The 18,669-nt window shown below is 40.8% G+C and overlaps 2 protein-coding genes and 2 long non-coding RNA genes across 4 annotated transcripts in view; 2 read left to right on the forward strand and 2 right to left on the reverse strand.

Annotated features, from left to right (window-relative positions):
• LOC103519490 (coatomer subunit alpha-like) overlaps nt 1-6,336 on the reverse strand; it is an 8,891-nt gene extending 2,555 nt beyond the window's left edge. Inside the window, exons 1-9 of the mRNA XM_026830971.1 lie at nt 5,992-6,336; nt 5,478-5,666; nt 5,097-5,228; nt 4,934-4,956; nt 4,329-4,563; nt 3,752-3,892; nt 2,182-2,306; nt 1,674-1,757; nt 1,204-1,491 (exon numbers count right to left, since the gene is read on the reverse strand). Coding sequence (XP_026686772.1) covers nt 1,204-1,491; nt 1,674-1,757; nt 2,182-2,306; nt 3,752-3,892; nt 4,329-4,563; nt 4,934-4,956; nt 5,097-5,228; nt 5,478-5,666; nt 5,992-6,199 — 1,425 coding nt within the window. The 5' untranslated portion in view covers nt 6,200-6,336. The remainder of the gene's footprint in view (nt 1-1,203; nt 1,492-1,673; nt 1,758-2,181; nt 2,307-3,751; nt 3,893-4,328; nt 4,564-4,933; nt 4,957-5,096; nt 5,229-5,477; nt 5,667-5,991) is intronic.
• Nucleotides 6,337-8,059: 1,723 nt separating this feature from the next.
• LOC103519489 lies at nt 8,060-9,562 on the forward strand. The gene is made up of 3 exons (XR_541906.3): nt 8,060-8,261; nt 8,822-8,949; nt 9,269-9,562. It is a non-coding gene; the product is annotated as an uncharacterized LOC103519489 (long non-coding RNA).
• Nucleotides 9,563-12,079: 2,517 nt separating this feature from the next.
• On the reverse strand, nt 12,080-13,114 carry LOC103519491 (aspartate aminotransferase, cytoplasmic-like). Its single transcript, XM_026830972.1, has 2 exons — nt 12,883-13,114; nt 12,080-12,206 (listed from the first exon to the last, which is right to left on the reverse strand). Exons 1-2 carry the CDS (start codon nt 13,020-13,022, stop codon nt 12,116-12,118), a joined length of 231 nt encoding a protein of 76 aa, XP_026686773.1. The 5' UTR covers nt 13,023-13,114; the 3' UTR covers nt 12,080-12,115.
• A 966-nt stretch (nt 13,115-14,080) lies between these two features.
• On the forward strand, nt 14,081-14,653 carry LOC103519488. Its single transcript, XR_541905.2, has 2 exons — nt 14,081-14,218; nt 14,538-14,653. It is a non-coding gene; the product is annotated as an uncharacterized LOC103519488 (long non-coding RNA).
• Nucleotides 14,654-18,669: the final 4,016 nt, after the last annotated feature.

Raw genomic sequence — 18,669 nt, forward strand, 5'->3', positions numbered from 1 at the left:
CTGTACTAAATAAAATTTTGAATTCTTCCCAGGTGATGTTCGGAGTAGACACTTCCGTAAGCCATTGTGCTGCTGGTCCTTTTAATGCTTGGCCCAGTGTTAGAATAAGATCACTCCCAAACCTAGGGTTTTCAGAAAAACAAACGTCTGCTGTTTGAAGCCAGGCTTTTGCATCAACATTGTCCAGAGAAGGATTGAATTCGGGCAAAGTTAGGACTCTATTATTTTTGACCAATTCTCTCAATAATTCCCGTACCTCAGGATAGGGTTGGGACATCGAGACGAAAACATCGATGTTCGATACATCGATGTTTTTAAACTTCGATATATCGCGTATCCGATGTATCGTAATCAAAAACATCGATGTTGACATCGATGTTTTTGTTCCGATGTATCGATGTTTTCAAAACATCGATGTTTTCAAAACATCGATGTCGATGTCCCAACCCTAGTCCATCACCTACATTTTACTATGGCCAGTTTTCTATTAATCACTCAAGTTGAGCAAAGGTTCGCGTTATTAGTATCTGGAAAGGTGGCCATCTTGGCACTTATCGTGTAATAGCCTAATAGTAACTAGCTACCTTTTAGTGGGAGTGAGAAATGTTTTCAGGAATGGTCTTCGAGAAACTTTTGGCACAGTACATAATAAGAGAAATAATGTCACAATGAGATAGAATATAAATAGTTCAATAGCACCCGAGCAATTGATTGGTGTAGACCTGTAGACTGGTTGGTGATCTACATCTGTTACGTCCACCTCTCTTTTCTGCCTCCCTGTATAATTAGCGTCCATCTTACTCCGTTTCTCACTCATTTTACAGCTTACGGCTTCTCTATGTATTTATTTTACAAAAGGAAATCTCTATTTCTCTGTTCTCTCACCTTCAAAGAAGCTCTTGGACACAGTCAGCAGGGGCCAGTTGGTTTCACTGCATATTATGTTGTTTTGAAGAGCTTTGAAGTTGTCTCAAGGGCAGTCCTTGTTATTTTGAACTGCACGGGGAGTGGCGACCCCGAGGCACCCGAGCAAGTGATTGGTGTAGACCTGTAGACTGGTTGGTGATCTACATCTGTTACGTCCACCTCTCTTTTCTGCCTCCCTTTATCATTAGCGTCCATCTTACTCCGTTTCTCACTCATTTTACAGCTTACGGCTTCTCTATTTATTCATTTTACAAAAGGAAATCTCTATTTCTCTGTTCTCTCACCTTCAAAGAAGCTCTTGGACACAGTGAGCAGGGGCCAGTTGGTTTCAGCCTCGGCTACAGGGGCCGGTGGTCGCAACAGTTGAGCCTCGGGATGTACGGTCGGCAGGGTGGCGTTCGGGTCCGCGGTTCGCAGGTTCGATTCGAGCTCGGCCGCCTCTTCGGAGAGTCCGTGAGTAGCGGCGGTCAAATAGGCCAGGGAGGTTTGGCCGCATGACTTGAGGATCTTGATACGCTCGCCTACTTCACCTGGAATAATGAAACCGATTCGATCATTTCTCATCTACCGACCGAAGTGAAGTCTACATATTTTTTATTGTTGTATTTATAATTGTAAGTCTGGCTGGGGGACAATAAACAGGGACTAGACCAGCTTAGATCCCATCTACCATCCTCATCCCCTCCCTCTTCCTCTCCATCATCTCCACCTCCATGAGTACACTAATAATATTCTGTAAAGTTTACCTCGACCAAATCATCTCCAACGTCCCATCCACCATCCTCATCTCCTCCCTCTTCCTCTCCATCATCTCCACCTCCATGAGTACACTAATAATATTCTGTAAAGTTTACCTCGACCAAATCATCTCCAACGTACTCCCTTTGTATTAAGCAGAGAAAAATCTTGAAAATAATAATAAAAACTTGCGTGGTTTACCTCGACAAAATCATCTCCAAAGTCCCATCCACCATCCTAATCCCCTCCCTCTTCCTCTCAATCTGCATGAGTACACTAATAATATTCTGTAAAGTTTACCTCGACCAAATCATCTCCAACGTCCCATCCACCATCCTCATCCCCTCCCTCTTCCTCTCCATCATCTCCACCTCCATGAGTACACTAATAATATTCTGTAAAGCTTACCTCGACCAAATCATCTCCAACGTCCCATCCACCATCCTCATCTCCTCCCTCTTCGTCTCCATCATCTCCACCTCCATGAGTACACTAATAATATTCTGTAAAGCTTACCTCGACCAAATCATCTCCAACGTCCCATCCACCATCCTCATCTCCTCCCTCTTCGTCTCCATCATCTCCACCTCCATGAGTACGACGGCCTCTCCCTTCTCCTTCTAGATCTTCATCATCCAATGCTAAAATAGAACAACAAATTAACATTAAAAGTATATTCTACTCTCTTTTCCCGTGTACAGACGGGGTCGGCGTTGTTCGTCAGCCTCTCAATCAGCCCTAACCAGGGTGATTGCTTTGGGCTGACATTTGGTTTTGGCTACAAATTTTACGAGCGGATGCCCTTCGCACTCAACCTTTGCTATTTCTTTAGGCCCGAATAGGACTGAAAAGTCCCTTCACCCCAGCAGTCTAAACAAGGTCTCGTACATTTGATGGGTTAAAATGCATACATGTATGTAGGTATCAGTACCAATTCAAAAGAAAAGAATAAGTAGGGGTTTTTCAAGAGCTTTGATAGAGGGAACTGTACGTGCTGAGGTCTTATCGTCCGAAATCGAAGAGAGAAAGGGGACAGGATAGGAGAAAAGGGTTTCACAGTCTGATTAGCCAACCAAAGGAAGCCATAAAAATTTTATTAAAGAGATGATAAATTAATAATATTAATAAACCCAAATAGGAGCAACCCAAGAATGTGGAGCAACCCAGGACAAGGCCCATCTCTTGTTCTGTCCCAATCTACCAGAACCATGCACTCTAGGGGACCTGCAGACAGCAAATGCTAAAGGAGTGGCTGTGGTCACCTACTGGAGAGATAAGATCTGAAAATATGGTGATCTGGACATGGAAAGTAAAGTAAGTAAGTAGCCCAAATAGGATGTTTTGATTTCATTGATAAGACAAGCTTACCCATTCCAGGAGCCACATTTTTCTTGCGGAGTCCAGAAATGTCCCATGAATGGAACCCATAACCTAGCGCTTACGAGGCAGGCGCGCTGCCCTCCAAGCTAACTAGACTGGTAATCATTAAATTCACCTTTCCAGCGAACTAGGCTGCTAACAACACTTTCATCTTACCTTTCTGTTGTAGATATGCAATGATGACACTTAGCTAAAGTTTATGACTCGACTTAGATTCGAACCTCCAGATCCAGAGTCCACCGCGCTAACCACTGCGCCACTGAGATTGATAAACATCCAGCTCGTAGAAAACTTTAAGAACAATATGCTAGTTAGTTTGGAGGGTAGCGCGTCTGCCTTGTCGGGTTCGACTCCTGCCCGGGCCGAATTTTTTCCCAATCAAATAAGGTTCGTTCTCGGAACGGCTGGCTTTCTCTTATCCTGTCTTTCTTCTCCCTTCGCTTTCAAGGCAATAAGACCTAGATAGTTACAGTTCCCCCTATCAAACCTCTTAAAAAACAAGTCCTTCTATGGGGACAGACAGACAGACCGACCGACCGACTGACTGACAGACACCGAAGCGAATACAATAGTCCGTCCCTTATACCTTTTTATTTCTATTGTAATAATAAAGGAAGGCCGGACTAAAGAACAATATTTAAACTTTTAAAGGGATGATAAATTGGGTTAAAATAAGATTTTTGTCTCTGTGCAATGATGCTCTGACCTACGAGTCGACTGTTGCGTACAATGTGCAGCACTTCTTCATACTTGTGATTGATGAGTGCCAGCTTGAATTTGAACTCAGTAGGATCAATACGAAGTACATGAGGCGAACATTCTCTGTCCAAGTAGTACACCTGATTTCCTGAAATAGTAAACATGTCTTGTCAATAATGCAATCACTAGAGAAAGAGATCTGCAAAAATCCCTTGCATTTTTTGGTCTTTTGATGAAAATCTGTCTATTCTAAAGGCTCGCCACTTTTTCACAAGAAGTTGTTTGCAATATTTCTGGCAATTTTGGATATTCTACCCAAAATTTCTGCAAGTTGCTTGCGATATCCCTCCCAATTTCAAAGAATCGCTACCCACTTCCGCGAATCGCTATCGCACTTTTTCGCTCCAAAATTTCTGCAAGTTGCTTGCGATATCCTTCCCAATTTCAAAGAATCGCTACCCACTTCCGCGAATCGCTATCGCACTTTTTCGCGTCGTTTCCCTAGATTCGTATAAGCTTAACCCATCTTTTGGGGCAGTTGCCTCAGAGTGGGCTTTTTGTGTATACAGAGTCGTTTTTCGTACCTTTGATCTTGGTAATATAGATGGGCAGATCCAGGGTTCGAATGATGCCATGGTCCCCGTTCACAATAGCGTACTTGATGTGATTGCTCGTGGTGTAAATGAACACTCCACTCTCATCCCAGGCTCCGGACTTGACTCGGGTATTCTCGTGTATGTTGCACAGTGGCTCCATCTTGCGGTTACAGATGTGAAGCGTGTGCTTGGGATTGCAATATTTCACAGGTTTGCAATATTTCTGGCAATTTTGGATATTCTATCCAAAATTTCTGCAAGTTGCTTGCGATATCCCTCCCAATTTCAAAGAATCGCTACCCACTTCCGCGAATCGCTATCGCACTTTTTCGCGTCGTTTCCCTAGATTCCTATAAGCTTAACCCATCTTTTGGGGCAGTTGCCTCAGAGTGGGCTTTTTGTGTATACAGAGTCGTTTTTCGTACCTTTGATCTTGGTAAGGTTTCACAGTCTGATTAGCCAACCAAAACGAAGCCATAAAAATTTTATTAAAGAGTTGATAAATTAATAATATTCATAAACCCAAATAGGAGCAACCCAAGAATGTGGAGCAACCCAGGACGAGGCCCATCTCTTGTCCTGTCCCAATCTACCAGAACCGTGCACTCTAGGGGACCTGCAGACAGCAAATGCCAAAGGAGTGGCTGTGGTCACCTACTGGAGAGATAAGATCTGAAAATATGGTGATCCGGACATGGAAAGTAAAGTAAGTAACCCAAATAGGATGTTTTGATTTCATTGATAAGACAAGCTTACCCATTCCAGGAGCCACATTTTTCTTGCGGAGTCCAGAAATGTCCCACACTCTAATTGTTTGATCAAGAGATGCTGACACAACAATGTCGTCAGTAGGATGGAACTGAGCACACATCACATAGTGGTTGTGTCCTGAAATGACAGAAGAGATGAGCGATTAAATATTAATCAATATATTAGGTTTGTATCTCCTTAAATAGTTTACTTAACTATAAACTTGGTTATTTTTACATTTCCCCCCATATCACATGAGATTAGTCCTTGTATTTTTGATTATTATTACTTTCAATTTATTATGGTGTGTCATTTTCACAATTTTATTTGACACTAGCCCCTTTTGTACCTAGTGATCCTCACAAGGCCCCACCCACATATACTCACCTGTAAGAACACAAATGCAATTTCTGGATTGCCAATACCAAATACGAATGGTCTGATCATCTGATGCACTCAGAATCCATGGATATTCATGATGAAAGAATGTTGTACGGATGTAATCCAAGTGACCCAGTAGGGTGAAAATACATTTCCGTTGCTTGTAATTCCAGACTTTGATTTTATAATCATCACCTGGAAAATAATGAAAATATTAGTTAACATTGTCCAAAATAGGTATGATTACTTATAAAATGTAAGGGTAACATTAAAAGATCAAGTACACCAAAAGTGTTTTTTTTTTTTTTTGTACCTCTCAAGTTTGCACCCTCCTTTTTTGCATGGTCATTATTATTGTCATCAAGCGATCAAGCTGGTGTAGAATTTTGTGAATTAGAAAGCATTAGAAGAGCTAAATCATGGGTTTGATTCCCACCCAAGACAGACTTTATCCTAAACAAACAGGGTTCATTCCTGCTTTCTAGAATGCAGCCCTGGTAAGCCATTACAATCATCTTACCTCCGGAGACAAATATGGGCTGTTGATTGTGAAAGCATATGCCCCTCACTGGACCTTCGTGCTCGTCGAACTTTTCCAGCAAAGTGTTCATTCGGTAATCCCATAGCTGAATTACACCATTGTGTAAACTGGATAAAATCCATGGCCTTTTTGGATGGAATGAGAGCCCCTTGACTCGGGCTGACTTGGTTTCAAACTTTGTTAACATGTTTTTTGATAGTTATCGAGACAGAATTTTAATGCGAACAAATTGAAGACCTTTAATAGACCAACATACTTCCTGTTATCAGTACTTTTCACTAATACATACGCTGGAAAACTTGATTTTTCTTTAAAAACTTTGGAAAAATTGAATTTGAAATTTGTCAGAATCTGAAAAATCCCTTATCAACACGTCATTTCATCATTTGTTTACATTTTGAGGAGCACCGTGTGAAACGGTATTACAAATCCTCTTTGGACACCGGTGGGGAAACCACCGGTGTTATGAAAACCGGTGAATTCGCTTAATTCGGTGGAAATAAAAACGTAGCCACCGAACAAGAATTCCCTACAAGAAACAAGAATCAAATAAAAAATTTGAAATTTGTCAGAATCTGAAAAATCCCTTATCAACACGTCATTTGTTTACATTTTGAGGAGCATCGTGTGAAACGGTTTTACAAATCCTCTTTGGACACCGGTGGGGAAAATGAAAACCGGTGAATTCGCTTAATTCGGTGGAAATAAAAACGTAGCCACTAGCCACCGAACAAGAATCCATCCCAAAAGTGCTATGTGCTAAAAATAAAAAAAAATATAAAATAAAGCAAAAATCCAAAAATTATCTGCTTGTTCTTTATTTTGAGGAAAGTTCTTACTCAAAGTACACAATGGGTGATGAAGAATTACCAGCCGGATGGGAAAAGAGAATGAGCCGATCTTCTGGTTAGTTATAACATAATTAATCAAAATTACTGTGTACCTAGCTCACAGGTATTTGATATTCTGTGCAGTAGAGGAATTAAAGTATTCTGAACTAGGTATCTCAAAGTACACAATGGGTGATGAAGAATTACCAGCCGGATGGGAAAAGAGAATGAGCCGATCTTCTGGTTAGTTGTAGCATAATTAATCAAAATTACTGTGTACCTAGCTCACAGGTATTTGATATTCTGTGCAGTAGAGGAATTAAAGTATTCTGAACTAGGTATTTGACCATTAAAATATAAGGGTAGGTACTCCTTAGAATTGTGGTCTATTGACACCCTGTGATCAAATGTTGAGCCTAGTTACTGCTCACTTGGAACTGGGGACTTCTTGGTTTGGTCCAGAAAAAGAATCTATTTTAGCTATTATGCAAAGTTTCCCTGCTTTGATCCACGTAAAAAACCACTACTTGGTTCATGTAGGATGAAGGTACTTATTGGCACAGATACAAATGAATCGTTCCCAAGAAGAACGGCCTATGTGAAAATTTTCGATTTTTTTTTATTTTTTAGTTGAGGCCTCTGTAATCTCCTTGTTTCATGAAAATGGATTGTATGAGGGTTTAGTTGTTTTATTGACGTCTTGAATAGACATTCATAGAACACAGCATGTAGTGGAATATCTAGATATCCATAGAACACCGAATAGAAAACATCAATATGTAAATATTGTAGATCAAAAAGACCAAGGAGAGGGTTCCGAGAAATGTACGATTCGGCCGTTACTCAACGCCAAAGCCTGGTCAATTTTTTTAGAGGTTTGACAGAAGGAACTGTAACTGCTAGGGTCTTATCGTCCTGAAATCGAAGAGAGAACGAAGACAGGATGGGAGAAAGTCAGACGTTCCGAGAACGAACATTATCCGTTTAGGATAAAATCCGCCCTGGGTGGGAATCAAACCGGCGGCCTAGCGCTTACAAGGCAGGTGCGCTACCAACCAAGCCAACTAGGCTGGCTGATATGGTTTTATGTAGACGTCTCGAACCTTCTTGCGCGTCGATCAATGACGAAATGGTTTCCTGTTCCTCTGAAAATCACTGGGAGAGTCCGCGGACTAAACTGTGTTATCACCTGTCATGATCAACTTTACTGATTCTCCAATGTACTCCGCATAGTGTGGTTAAACCTAGTTGAGCAGTAATGTTTCACTTCGATTTTCACAAGTATACCTCCCAACTTGACACTTATCTCGCCACTGACAACACATTCCTGGCCAAACATTTCGATACGTTTATCACTCTCTGGGCAGTCATCACGTGCTATTTGGTTGCGAACTGGTGAAGCGTTCTTAGAACGAAAAGGTATGTACCCGTCACTTGAAATCTAGGCTAGGCTTTTACTATTGAACATCCCTCCATCCGCTCTTGGTGAGCAGTGACATAATATATACTTTTCGGGGCCCTCCATAAGGTTTCGCCTGGGAGCTCCTGGGTCAATAGATTTACAGGGGGTGGATGCTCAAAATTATAGACATTTTGGGGACCCTAAACATGGCAAGGGCCCATCACTGGCGTAAAACCGCGGGATTGACGCAACCGCTGGTGGGCTTTTGGAAGGGACACCTGTTGGCTTTCGCCTCAATGCCCTGAAAGAAAGAATCCCTATACGGCTTAGGCCAGCCACTCACTATCAGGTAGACCTGAGAGGCGGACCTGATCAGGTGTACCTGTCAGGTTTACCTGATAGTGAGTGGCTGACCTTAGGTCATAGAGCCCTCCGCGGGTGGGTTATTGAAAGGGAGCACCTTTCACCTCAATGCCCCTAAATGGCCTAAACAAAGAAGAATCAATATACGGCTTAGCTTTGGTCATATTCGAGAGCAAAACATCTTCTAACGTTATCTATCGATTTTTCCTTTCAGTATGGCGGAAAAGCTGTATGGTGACGAGGATGTCCAATACAAGCTGGACTATGCCATAGCCGTTTTCTTTGCCTTAGCTTACGGCGTGATATTTTTCCTCTAAATTGAGGGAAAACGAAAACTGCAAGGTAATTCTTAGCAAGAGCTTGCCAAGTAGGGCTTGGGATTGAGGTCTGATCACTAAAGTTCCCTCTATCAAACGCCCTAGCTTAGTTGGTAGCGCGTCTGTCTTGTAAGCGCTAGGTCGCGGGTTCGATTCCCGCCCGGAGCGGATTTTATTCCGAACTGATAATATTCGTTCTCGGAACGGCTGGCTTTCTCCTATCCTGTCTTCCTTCTCTCTTCGATTTCGGGACTTTAAGACTTTAGCAGTTACAATTCCTTCTATCAAACCTCTTTAAAAAATCTCATATATTTTCTAAACTTTTTTCTCTCTCTTTCCTTCAGCTCCAACATGAAGATGATACCGTCGTCATAATGCTCTATTCACGTATCTCCTGTGCTTTGTCAGTATCAAATTCAATGGCAGTCCTGGCTGATGTCTCCCACCTTATTGTCAGCACCAGTCTTGGAGGCTATTGGTTTCCCCATCTAGCAGTTCCTTGCCATGCTAACTTTAACACAGTAGGTTTGGGCCTGCAGTCCCTGTTGAACTCGGAATGGTTTAAAACTTTAGGAGTAGGTACCTACGTATCTATGCCTGTCTAATAAATTTACATGTTCGGAGACTTTGTAGACTAATAAGCTTGTTTTTCTTGTAGACGCAATTAGGTACCTACCTATACCTACTAATTTAGTTGACAAATCTAATTATCTTACCTACTCTCTGCCCCGGGTAGGTAAGCCTGATTTACCCGAGAGCTAAGTGGAATTGTAAATAGTGGTATGGGTTCTAGAAATCTTGACGAAATACTTGAAAAATATAAGCGTGTACATCTGGAGGCAGTGGTTCTTAAACTTGTTGAGAGCGTTACCCTCTCTAACGATAGTAAAATTAGCTGAACCACATTTACTATGTGGTCGATTGGCAACACCTGAAACTCTTATGCCCGCTACTCACGCTCAGACTGACTGCCAGACCCAGGTCTGTCTATTGAGAGACGCTTTTCCGGAAGAATTATTAGGTAAATTTCCCGGTGGTTTTCCGGATCCTAAAATTTGGTCCGGATCCTATTCGGTCTGGACCGGATAACGAGACCGAAAAAAACAACTCCGGTATACCTAAAATAGATTTTGCTTAAATTAGCTCTACAGTCTAAATTTGAGGAAATCCGAGACCGCCTATATGAGCAAGTCAAAAAATGTAATAGAATATTATGCCAGTAATGAGGTGGGAAAATTTATTCTCATGGGAGAAACAGAAAGAGAAATGTGAAAATCCATCTATGTAGGTACCGAGTACGGATCTGAGAGGGATATTAGGTAGGGGGTACCTAATTATATTCCATGAACAGGGTAACATTTACCAAAAAGGAATTTTAATTGTGTTAAGCATAAATGCTTGTCACAAATGTCGTTCCCTGCTTAATGCACTACGCTAATTTTATGGCTTGACTTAAACTCGAACCACCAACCTCCAGATCCGAAGTCCACCGCGCTAACCACTACACCACTGAGGTTGGTCCATTTACCAAAAAGGTTCTAAATTTTATCTTAATTGACTAGAACTAAAAATTCCCTTTACCCCTGCAACTCAGTAACTAAAATATCTACAAGTTATTTTGTAATAGTTATAGGATACAATATTAAGAGGGGGCAGTGTGGGTGGTATGCGACTCCAATTTCCGAACTGAAGAGCTTTATAGCAAAAGCTCTGAAATTTCACCCGTAGTAAACTTTCATATGCTCCTATTTCTCGTGATGGGGGTGTTCAGCCCGCATGCGCGTGGATTTTCAAACGCAGAAATTAGAACAAAAACAAAACTTTTCGATATCCAAACAGAAATTCTAAATTAAAACACACTCAGAAGTCACTGAGAAGTTGACGTCAAATCTTGTGAGTACACTTTTGGTGTAACTTTGTATAATTTTACGATAAAATTTCGATCTTTTAATTTAAATACTTCTAGCGATCTCATGCGAGTACAATATTTATCTTGTTCATACTGTTGGGACTGAATAGTCCCAGGTCCTATACTAGACTGGACTGTCTCCTTTGGGACCTACAGTATGAACCAGAGGTGTTATTCAATCATTTCAGGTCTTTTGATAATAATAATAGACTCTTGAGTGGAAGGTAATCACTAGGCGAGGTTAACGCCGGAGGCGTTTTCTACCACCTAACCCTTAGAGCTCCATTATTATGTGGTCAAAATCTCAGATAATAAATGAGGATAAAATTCCATGCCTCGGCTGGGATCGAACCCACGCCCTCCTGTTTACCAGGCGAGCGTCTTTGACCACTACGCTACCGAGGCAGACATTATATAAAGCCTCTAGCTCCGAGTCCGACCCAAAAGAGAGAAAAAAACATATGACTCAACAGAGCATTAAACATATGTTACCATGTAGGTATTTCTCCGAATACCTATAGCCCCCACACTCAATATAGGCGAAGAGCTGAGCAGACAAATATTATGTTACGTGGGAAGGTACAAAATTTTTGACCATGGGATATATGTGGTGTGGAAAGTCGAGAACAAGGAGGAAACCCATTTCTCGAGCCTCGGACCGGGGGGCGTTTGGCGGCAATGGCCGTCTGGAAAATCGAAATCGGGCCAAAATTCAACACTTTCAACAATAATACATTTAACAATACCTAATAAGTGAGAGGCCAGATCTATTTTGATCAGCCTCTCACTCAAAACCTTACGCACATATTATATTGTCGTGCATTTTGCTCCTCGCTACCACTAAAGATAAAGGGTTCTACAAGAACTTTATGGGTTCGCTTGCGCATTGAAAGAAAGAAAAAAGGAATTTTAATTGTGTTAAGCATAAATGCTCGTCACAAATGTCGGTCCCCGCTGAATAGACTACGCTAAATTTTATGACTTGACTTGAACTCGAACCACCAGCCTCCAGATTCGAAGTCCACCGTGCTAGCCACTGCACCACTGAGATCGCGATGCGCATTTATATTACATAGCTACTCATTTTCCTCACGAGGCTGAGTGGGCCCCGTAACAGACAGTCACGGCATCAATCATTTGATACAAATTTTTTGACCCCGTCGGGAATCGAACCCGGGTCTCCCGCGTGCAAGGCGAGCGCAGTGACCACTACACCATGGGAGCTGACCCAACCACACAATATTACTTGAGATTCAAACACATAAAATTCAGCTAGGGAATGTTAAAACTTACGGTTTAGTCCGGTGTAGGAGAACATGCCAATTTGTTCTGTAATATGATTCCAGGTTCCTGGGGTATTCAGCTTTTCCAACCTGAATCAAACAAAACAAATCATTTCAATACGAAAAATGTATTTAAGGGCTGTCTGGAAGAGACTGACAAGAAACGCCGACCCTATTTGAATAGGAAAAGGCTAAGAAGAAGAAGAATGCATTTATTTTCTAAAAAAAAATCTATGGTCCAAGTTCACCAATGGAAAATTTGAAAAATTTTGAATAATCCAAAAAGGAGTTTTTAAAAACTCCTCCATAGAAAATTGATTTTTCTTCTTCTTCTTCTTCTTCTTCTTCTTCTTCTTCTTCTTCTTCTTTTGGGACCACGTCGTGGACCACTTGGAACCTAGCGGACCACAGTTTGGGAATCCCTGCTTTAGTCTTATTCCATCAGTACGAATAAGCACTATTATTATGTATTTTTTCTACCCTTTTCATGGGACATGGTTTCTATGCACTGTTTCCATTGTTCATATAGGCGTGGATTGTTCAGTACGAGAGAGACTATTCTCGTCTTATTTCTATAATTCGTCCCACACAGGCGTGGATTATACACTCACCTCTCTCTCAATCCTCGTCTCATTTGTTGAATTCGTCAAGACATACAGACTTATTATTATTAATTCGTCTCAAAATATATACTTATCAATTCGTCCCGAAATATATACTTATTAATGCTCGACATATAAATTTATTAATTCGTCCCGACACTTACCTCTCTCTTAGTCCTCGTCTCATTTGTTTAATTCGTCCCGACATGGTTTCAATGCACTGTTTCCACTGGTCGTATAGGCGTGGATTGTTCAGCACAAGGGAAACTATTCTGGCGCCGTGAGAGGGTGGGTTGGAGTACATAGCTCGGACGATGAGGGTGATCTGAGACTTCACGGCGGGAATGTGGGATTTGTCTTTGAGTACCAACGTGAGGTTGCCTATCCGTTCGTCTGTGGGAATAGAATAGGATTCCAAGTTAGGATACAAAAATTTCTTCGTTGAAAATTTACTTAAAGAATGAAGAAATAACATGATTAAATTTAGAAAATAATAATAATTCAACAAGAAAGAAGAATTCTCTTAAAGTACTCAAGTACCTAGTTTTCACAGGGATATGTATATTAAGAAAGAAATTTAAATAGGTATACTTTGTAAAAAAAAAAAAAAATATTATTACTAGCCAGTAGTAGCCTAGTTAACTTGAAGGGTAGCGCGTCTACCTTGTTGTAGGCACTAAAAGTTATGGGTTCGATACTGTCTTCGATTTCGGGACGATAAGACCTTGGCAGTTACAGTTCCCTCTATCAACTCCTAATTTTAGACCTGATGGTCTCTATCAAACCTCTACAAAGTAGTGCGTCTGCCTTGTAAGCGCTAGGCCGCGGGTTCGATTCCCGCCCGGGGCGGATTTTATCCTGATGGGATAATGTTCGTTCTGAGCAGTGACATAATATATACTTTTCGGGGCCCTCCATAAGGTTTCGCCTGGGAGCTCCTGGGTCAATAGATTTACAGGGGGTGGATGCTCAAAATTATAGACATTTTGGGGACCCTAAACATGGCAAGGGCCCATCACTGGCGTAAAACCGCGGGATTGACGCAACCGCTGGTGGGCTTTTGGAAGGGACACCTGTTGGCTTTCGCCTCAATGCCCTGAAAGAAAGAATCCCTATACGGCTTAGGCCAGCCACTCACTATCAGGTAGACCTGAGAGGCGGACCTGATCAGGTGTACCTGTCAGGTTTACCTGATAGTGAGTGGCTGACCTTAGGTCATAGAGCCCTCCGCGGGTGGGTTATTGAAAGGGAGCACCTTTCACCTCAATGCCCCTAAATGGCCTAAACAAAGAAGAATCAATATACGGCTTAGCTTTGGTCATATTCGAGAGCAAAACATCTTCTAACGTTATCTATCGATTTTTCCTTTCAGTATGGCGGAAAAGCTGTATGGTGACGAGGATGTCCAATACAAGCTGGACTATGCCATAGCCGTTTTCTTTGCCTTAGCTTACGGCGTGATATTTTTCCTCTAAATTGAGGGAAAACGAAAACTGCAAGGTAATTCTTAGCAAGAGCTTGCCAAGTAGGGCTTGGGATTGAGGTCTGATCACTAAAGTTCCCTCTATCAAACGCCCTAGCTTAGTTGGTAGCGCGTCTGTCTTGTAAGCGCTAGGTCGCGGGTTCGATTCCCGCCCGGAGCGGATTTTATTCCGAACTGATAATATTCGTTCTCGGAACGGCTGGCTTTCTCCTATCCTGTCTTCCTTCTCTCTTCGATTTCGGGACTTTAAGACTTTAGCAGTTACAATTCCTTCTATCAAACCTCTTTAAAAAATCTCATATATTTTCTAAACTTTTTTCTCTCTCTTTCCTTCAGCTCCAACATGAAGATGATACCGTCGTCATAATGCTCTATTCACGTATCTCCTGTGCTTTGTCAGTATCAAATTCAATGGCAGTCCTGGCTGATGTCTCCCACCTTATTGTCAGCACCAGTCTTGGAGGCTATTGGTTGCTAACTTAACACAGTAGGTTTGGGCCTACACTCCCTGTTGAACTCGGAATGGTTTAAAACTTTAGGAGTAGGTACCTACGTATCTATGCCTGTCTAATAAATTTACATGTTCGGAGACTTTGTAGACTAATAAGCTTGTTTTTCTTGTAGACGCAATTAGGTACCTACCTATACCTACTAATTTAGTTGACAAATCTAATTATCTTACCTACTCTCTGCCCCGGGTAGGTAAGCCTGATTTACCCGAGAGCTAAGTGGAATTGTAAATAGTGGTATGGGTTCTAGAAATCTTGACGAAATACTTGAAAAATATAAGCGTGTACATCTGGAGGCAGTGGTTCTTAAACTTGTTGAGAGCGTTACCCTCTCTAACGATAGTAAAATTAGCTGAACCACATTTACTATGTGGTCGATTGGCAACACCTGAAACTCTTATGCCCGCTACTCACGCTCAGACTGACTGCCAGACCCAGGTCTGTCTATTGAGAGACGCTTTTCCGGAAGAATTATTAGGTAAATTTCCCGGTGGTTTTCCGGATCCTAAAATTTGGTCCGGATCCTATTCGGTCTGGACCGGATAACGAGACCGAAAAAAACAACTCCGGTATACCTAAAATAGATTTTGCTTAAATTAGCTCTACAGTCTAAATTTGAGGAAATCCGAGACCGCCTAAAGAGGGCTATGTGTTTTGAAATGTTCAAATTATTCTTTGAAGATCCTCATTTACCTCTAACCATTCCACTCGTGTTATAACCAAAATGGTATTCTCTTGAGCTTATGTGTTTTGGTTATAGGGCATAATGAAATTTCTGGTCCTAGGCTGATTGCCTATATAAAATAAAGCACTGCTTTTTGATATGTAGCATTCACCAAATATTTTTTGTCAAATTTGAAGAAAAAAAAAAATGTTGAACTTTGGGAATAACGATAAAAAATTGAAAAATCATTTCCCCACGATTCCTAGTTTGTAGATGTACATTGTACATACATAAGTTATTAGTTAACTAATAAGTAGTACCCATCTATCTATTTTAAGTTTTATTCCATTCAGAACGCAATGTCCTATATTCTTCCAGCATGCAATATGTATGTATTTAGTGTTGTAATAAAAAATCATAAATAATCGCTACATTTGAGAACATTTTTATTACCGTAGTTTTTAGGATACCTACCGACCTACTAAAAGGTTAAAGTGCCAGAAAAAAAGTTCACTATATCTAGTTATAATGCCAGTTGTAACTTGAATTTAAATTTGAAATTTCCAAGTTGGTATCTACCAATCAAATAGTTACCTTCTTATTTACCAAAGTTACCTTGAGTCTTTTTTTTTCGAACCCTGGACCCCTAAATGTGTGTCCACACATAGTCGGCCGGCCATCATTCGATGTCGACTGAACTGTCCACACTGCCTCGATAACATAGATTCAACTCGTCGACTATGTTTGGGCACACCTTGAAATTCGAAACGAGACTTGTACCTTTGTCTTGACAAAATAACCTGGACTCCATGAATCCAATCCTGTTGTAAAGTACTTTAACAAACAACTCTTACTGCAGCCGTCATAATAGACCGTGTCTTATGTAAACACTCTTACGACTTGGGTTATCAAATCAGTTGTTTTATACTCCACATTCGAACATGAATGTTCAGAAAGAACCTTAAGTTTTGGAGTTTCGCTGAATAACTGAACATGTTGTTTCTAAACAGAAATTTTTTTTCCAACTCTTGAAACTTTACTGTCTTGGAAGGTAGTTTGGAAGATTACCTGTCTTGTAAGCGCTAGGTCGCAGGTTCGATCCCCGCCCGGGAAAATAATTCCCAAACAGTTAAGGTTAGTTCTCGGAATGACTAGCTTAATTAGCTCTACAGTCTAAATTTGAGGAAATCCGATACCGCCTATATGAGCAAGTCAAAAAATGTAATAGAATATGCTAGTAATTGTGGTTCAGCTAATTTTACCATCGTTAGAGAGGGTAACGCTCTCAATAAAGTTAAGAACCACTGTCTCCAGATATAATTTTATCTTAGTCGACTAGAACTAAAAATTCCCTTTACGCAGTAACTAAAATATCTACAAGTTATTTTGTAATAGTTATAGGATACAATATTAAGAGGGGGCAGTGTGGGTGGTAGGCGACTCCAATTTCCGAACTGAAGAGCTTTTTTTGTAGCAAAAGCGCTGAAATTTCACCCGTAATAGTAAACTTTCATATGTTCCTATTTCTCGTGATGGGGGTGTTCAGCCCGCATGCGCGTGGATTTTCAAACGCAGAAATTAGAACAAAAACAAAACTTTTCGATATCCAAACAGAAATTCTAAATTAAAAACACACTCAGAAGTCACTGAGAAGTTGACGTCAAATCTTGTGAGTACACTTTTGGTGTAACTTTGTATAATTTTACGATAAAATTCCCAATCGTTCAAATTTTAATCTTTTCTTCTTATCTGAGGTAACATTTTCGAAAGTAAATTCTAAAAATATTTTGTGATAACGAGAGTTTCAAATTGATAACGGATTAACTCCATCGCTTTGTGATCAATATTAAACGAACAAGTGTTCGTCTTAGCAGTTGAAAGAACTTTGATAAAGTTTGTCTTGAAGGAAGTTTGCATCGAAAAACTTGAAGGTAAGTTTTTCTCCCCCTTTTTGTACGTACCTATTTTAAAGTGCCTACTAACTTTTTCAAAGGCACATTACTTGTCTTCTTCTTTACCGTACTTCTTCTTTTTGAAAAAGCTTTATACCATCTGTGCCTGGTGATTACAGCAATTATCTACCTACTACATTGAACTTTTCCTTTGTTTGCTTACTATAGTTCAATCTCATTTTTTGTTAAAAAGAACGGCAGTTTTTTTTCACTTTCTTTTTCTCGAGAAACAGTACCTAAGTTACCTATAAGTTGTTACATACGTAGATATCTCTTAAACCCAAAGAGATCCTTCTTTTTGAAAAAGCTTTATACCTTCTGTGCCTGGTGATCACAGCAATTATCTACCTACATTGAGCTTTTCCTTCGTTTGCTTACTGTAGTTCAATCTCATTATTTGTTAAAAAGAACGGCAGTTTTTTTTTTCACTTTCTTTTTCTCGAGAAACAGTACCTAAGTTACCTATAAGTTGTTACATAACTCCTATAACTTTAAACCCAAAGAGATCCTGAGAGAAGTACATATGATCTGCCGATCTGAGACTGAAAGTAAAAATCACATCTATAGGTTAAACCTATACCTACCTACCTACTCGCCTCATAAACTTTTTGTACCGAAAACCTTTTACATAGTATGGTGTCAACCAAATTTGGAACCTTTTCACTGTAAGCGCCAGGTCGCAGGTTGGATTTCCACTCGGGGCGAACTTTGCCCTCTAAACAGATAATCGTTCGCGCGGAAGGACAGCACTATCCTGTTCTTGCCTCTGTCCCGAAATTTTTCCCAAAGTTGGGTACACACTAAATGATTTATCCGTGAGGAAAAACTGTCTTGATTTTTTCAAAGAGGTTTGATAGTACCCTACTCTAACTGCTAGGATCTTATCGTTCCGAAATTGAAGGAAGACAGGATAGGAGAAAGCCAGCCGTTCCGAGGTACGAACCTTATCTCTTCAGGATAAAATTCGCCCCGGGCGGGAATCGAACCCATGGCCTTGCGCTTACAATTTACAAGGCAGACGCGCTACCCTCCTAAACGGCCCTTAAGCTAGGCAGTCACTAATTTGTTAGTTGGTTATACAATCCGTACTTTTCCTTTTGTAAGCTTAACTCCATATACACAAAAGGCCCACTCCAAGGGTTAGGTGTAGGGGCGAATAGCCCTAAAGGATGGCTTAAGCTTCTACCAATCTTCATCATCATCATGGTAGCGTCTTCTATTCAGAAGGTTGCTATATTATCCTCCAAACTTGCTGTCTCCATGCTTCTCTATCTTGTGCCATTCTCTTGCAGTTCTCATAGGTTGTTGTGTTGGTCCATTCAATGATGTTGTCTATCCACTTT

The sequence above is a fragment of the Diaphorina citri genome, unplaced genomic scaffold, assembly GCF_000475195.1.
Source record: "Diaphorina citri unplaced genomic scaffold, Diaci psyllid genome assembly version 1.1 scaffold2754, whole genome shotgun sequence".
In the NCBI taxonomy this organism is placed as follows: domain Eukaryota; kingdom Metazoa; phylum Arthropoda; class Insecta; order Hemiptera; family Psyllidae; genus Diaphorina; species Diaphorina citri.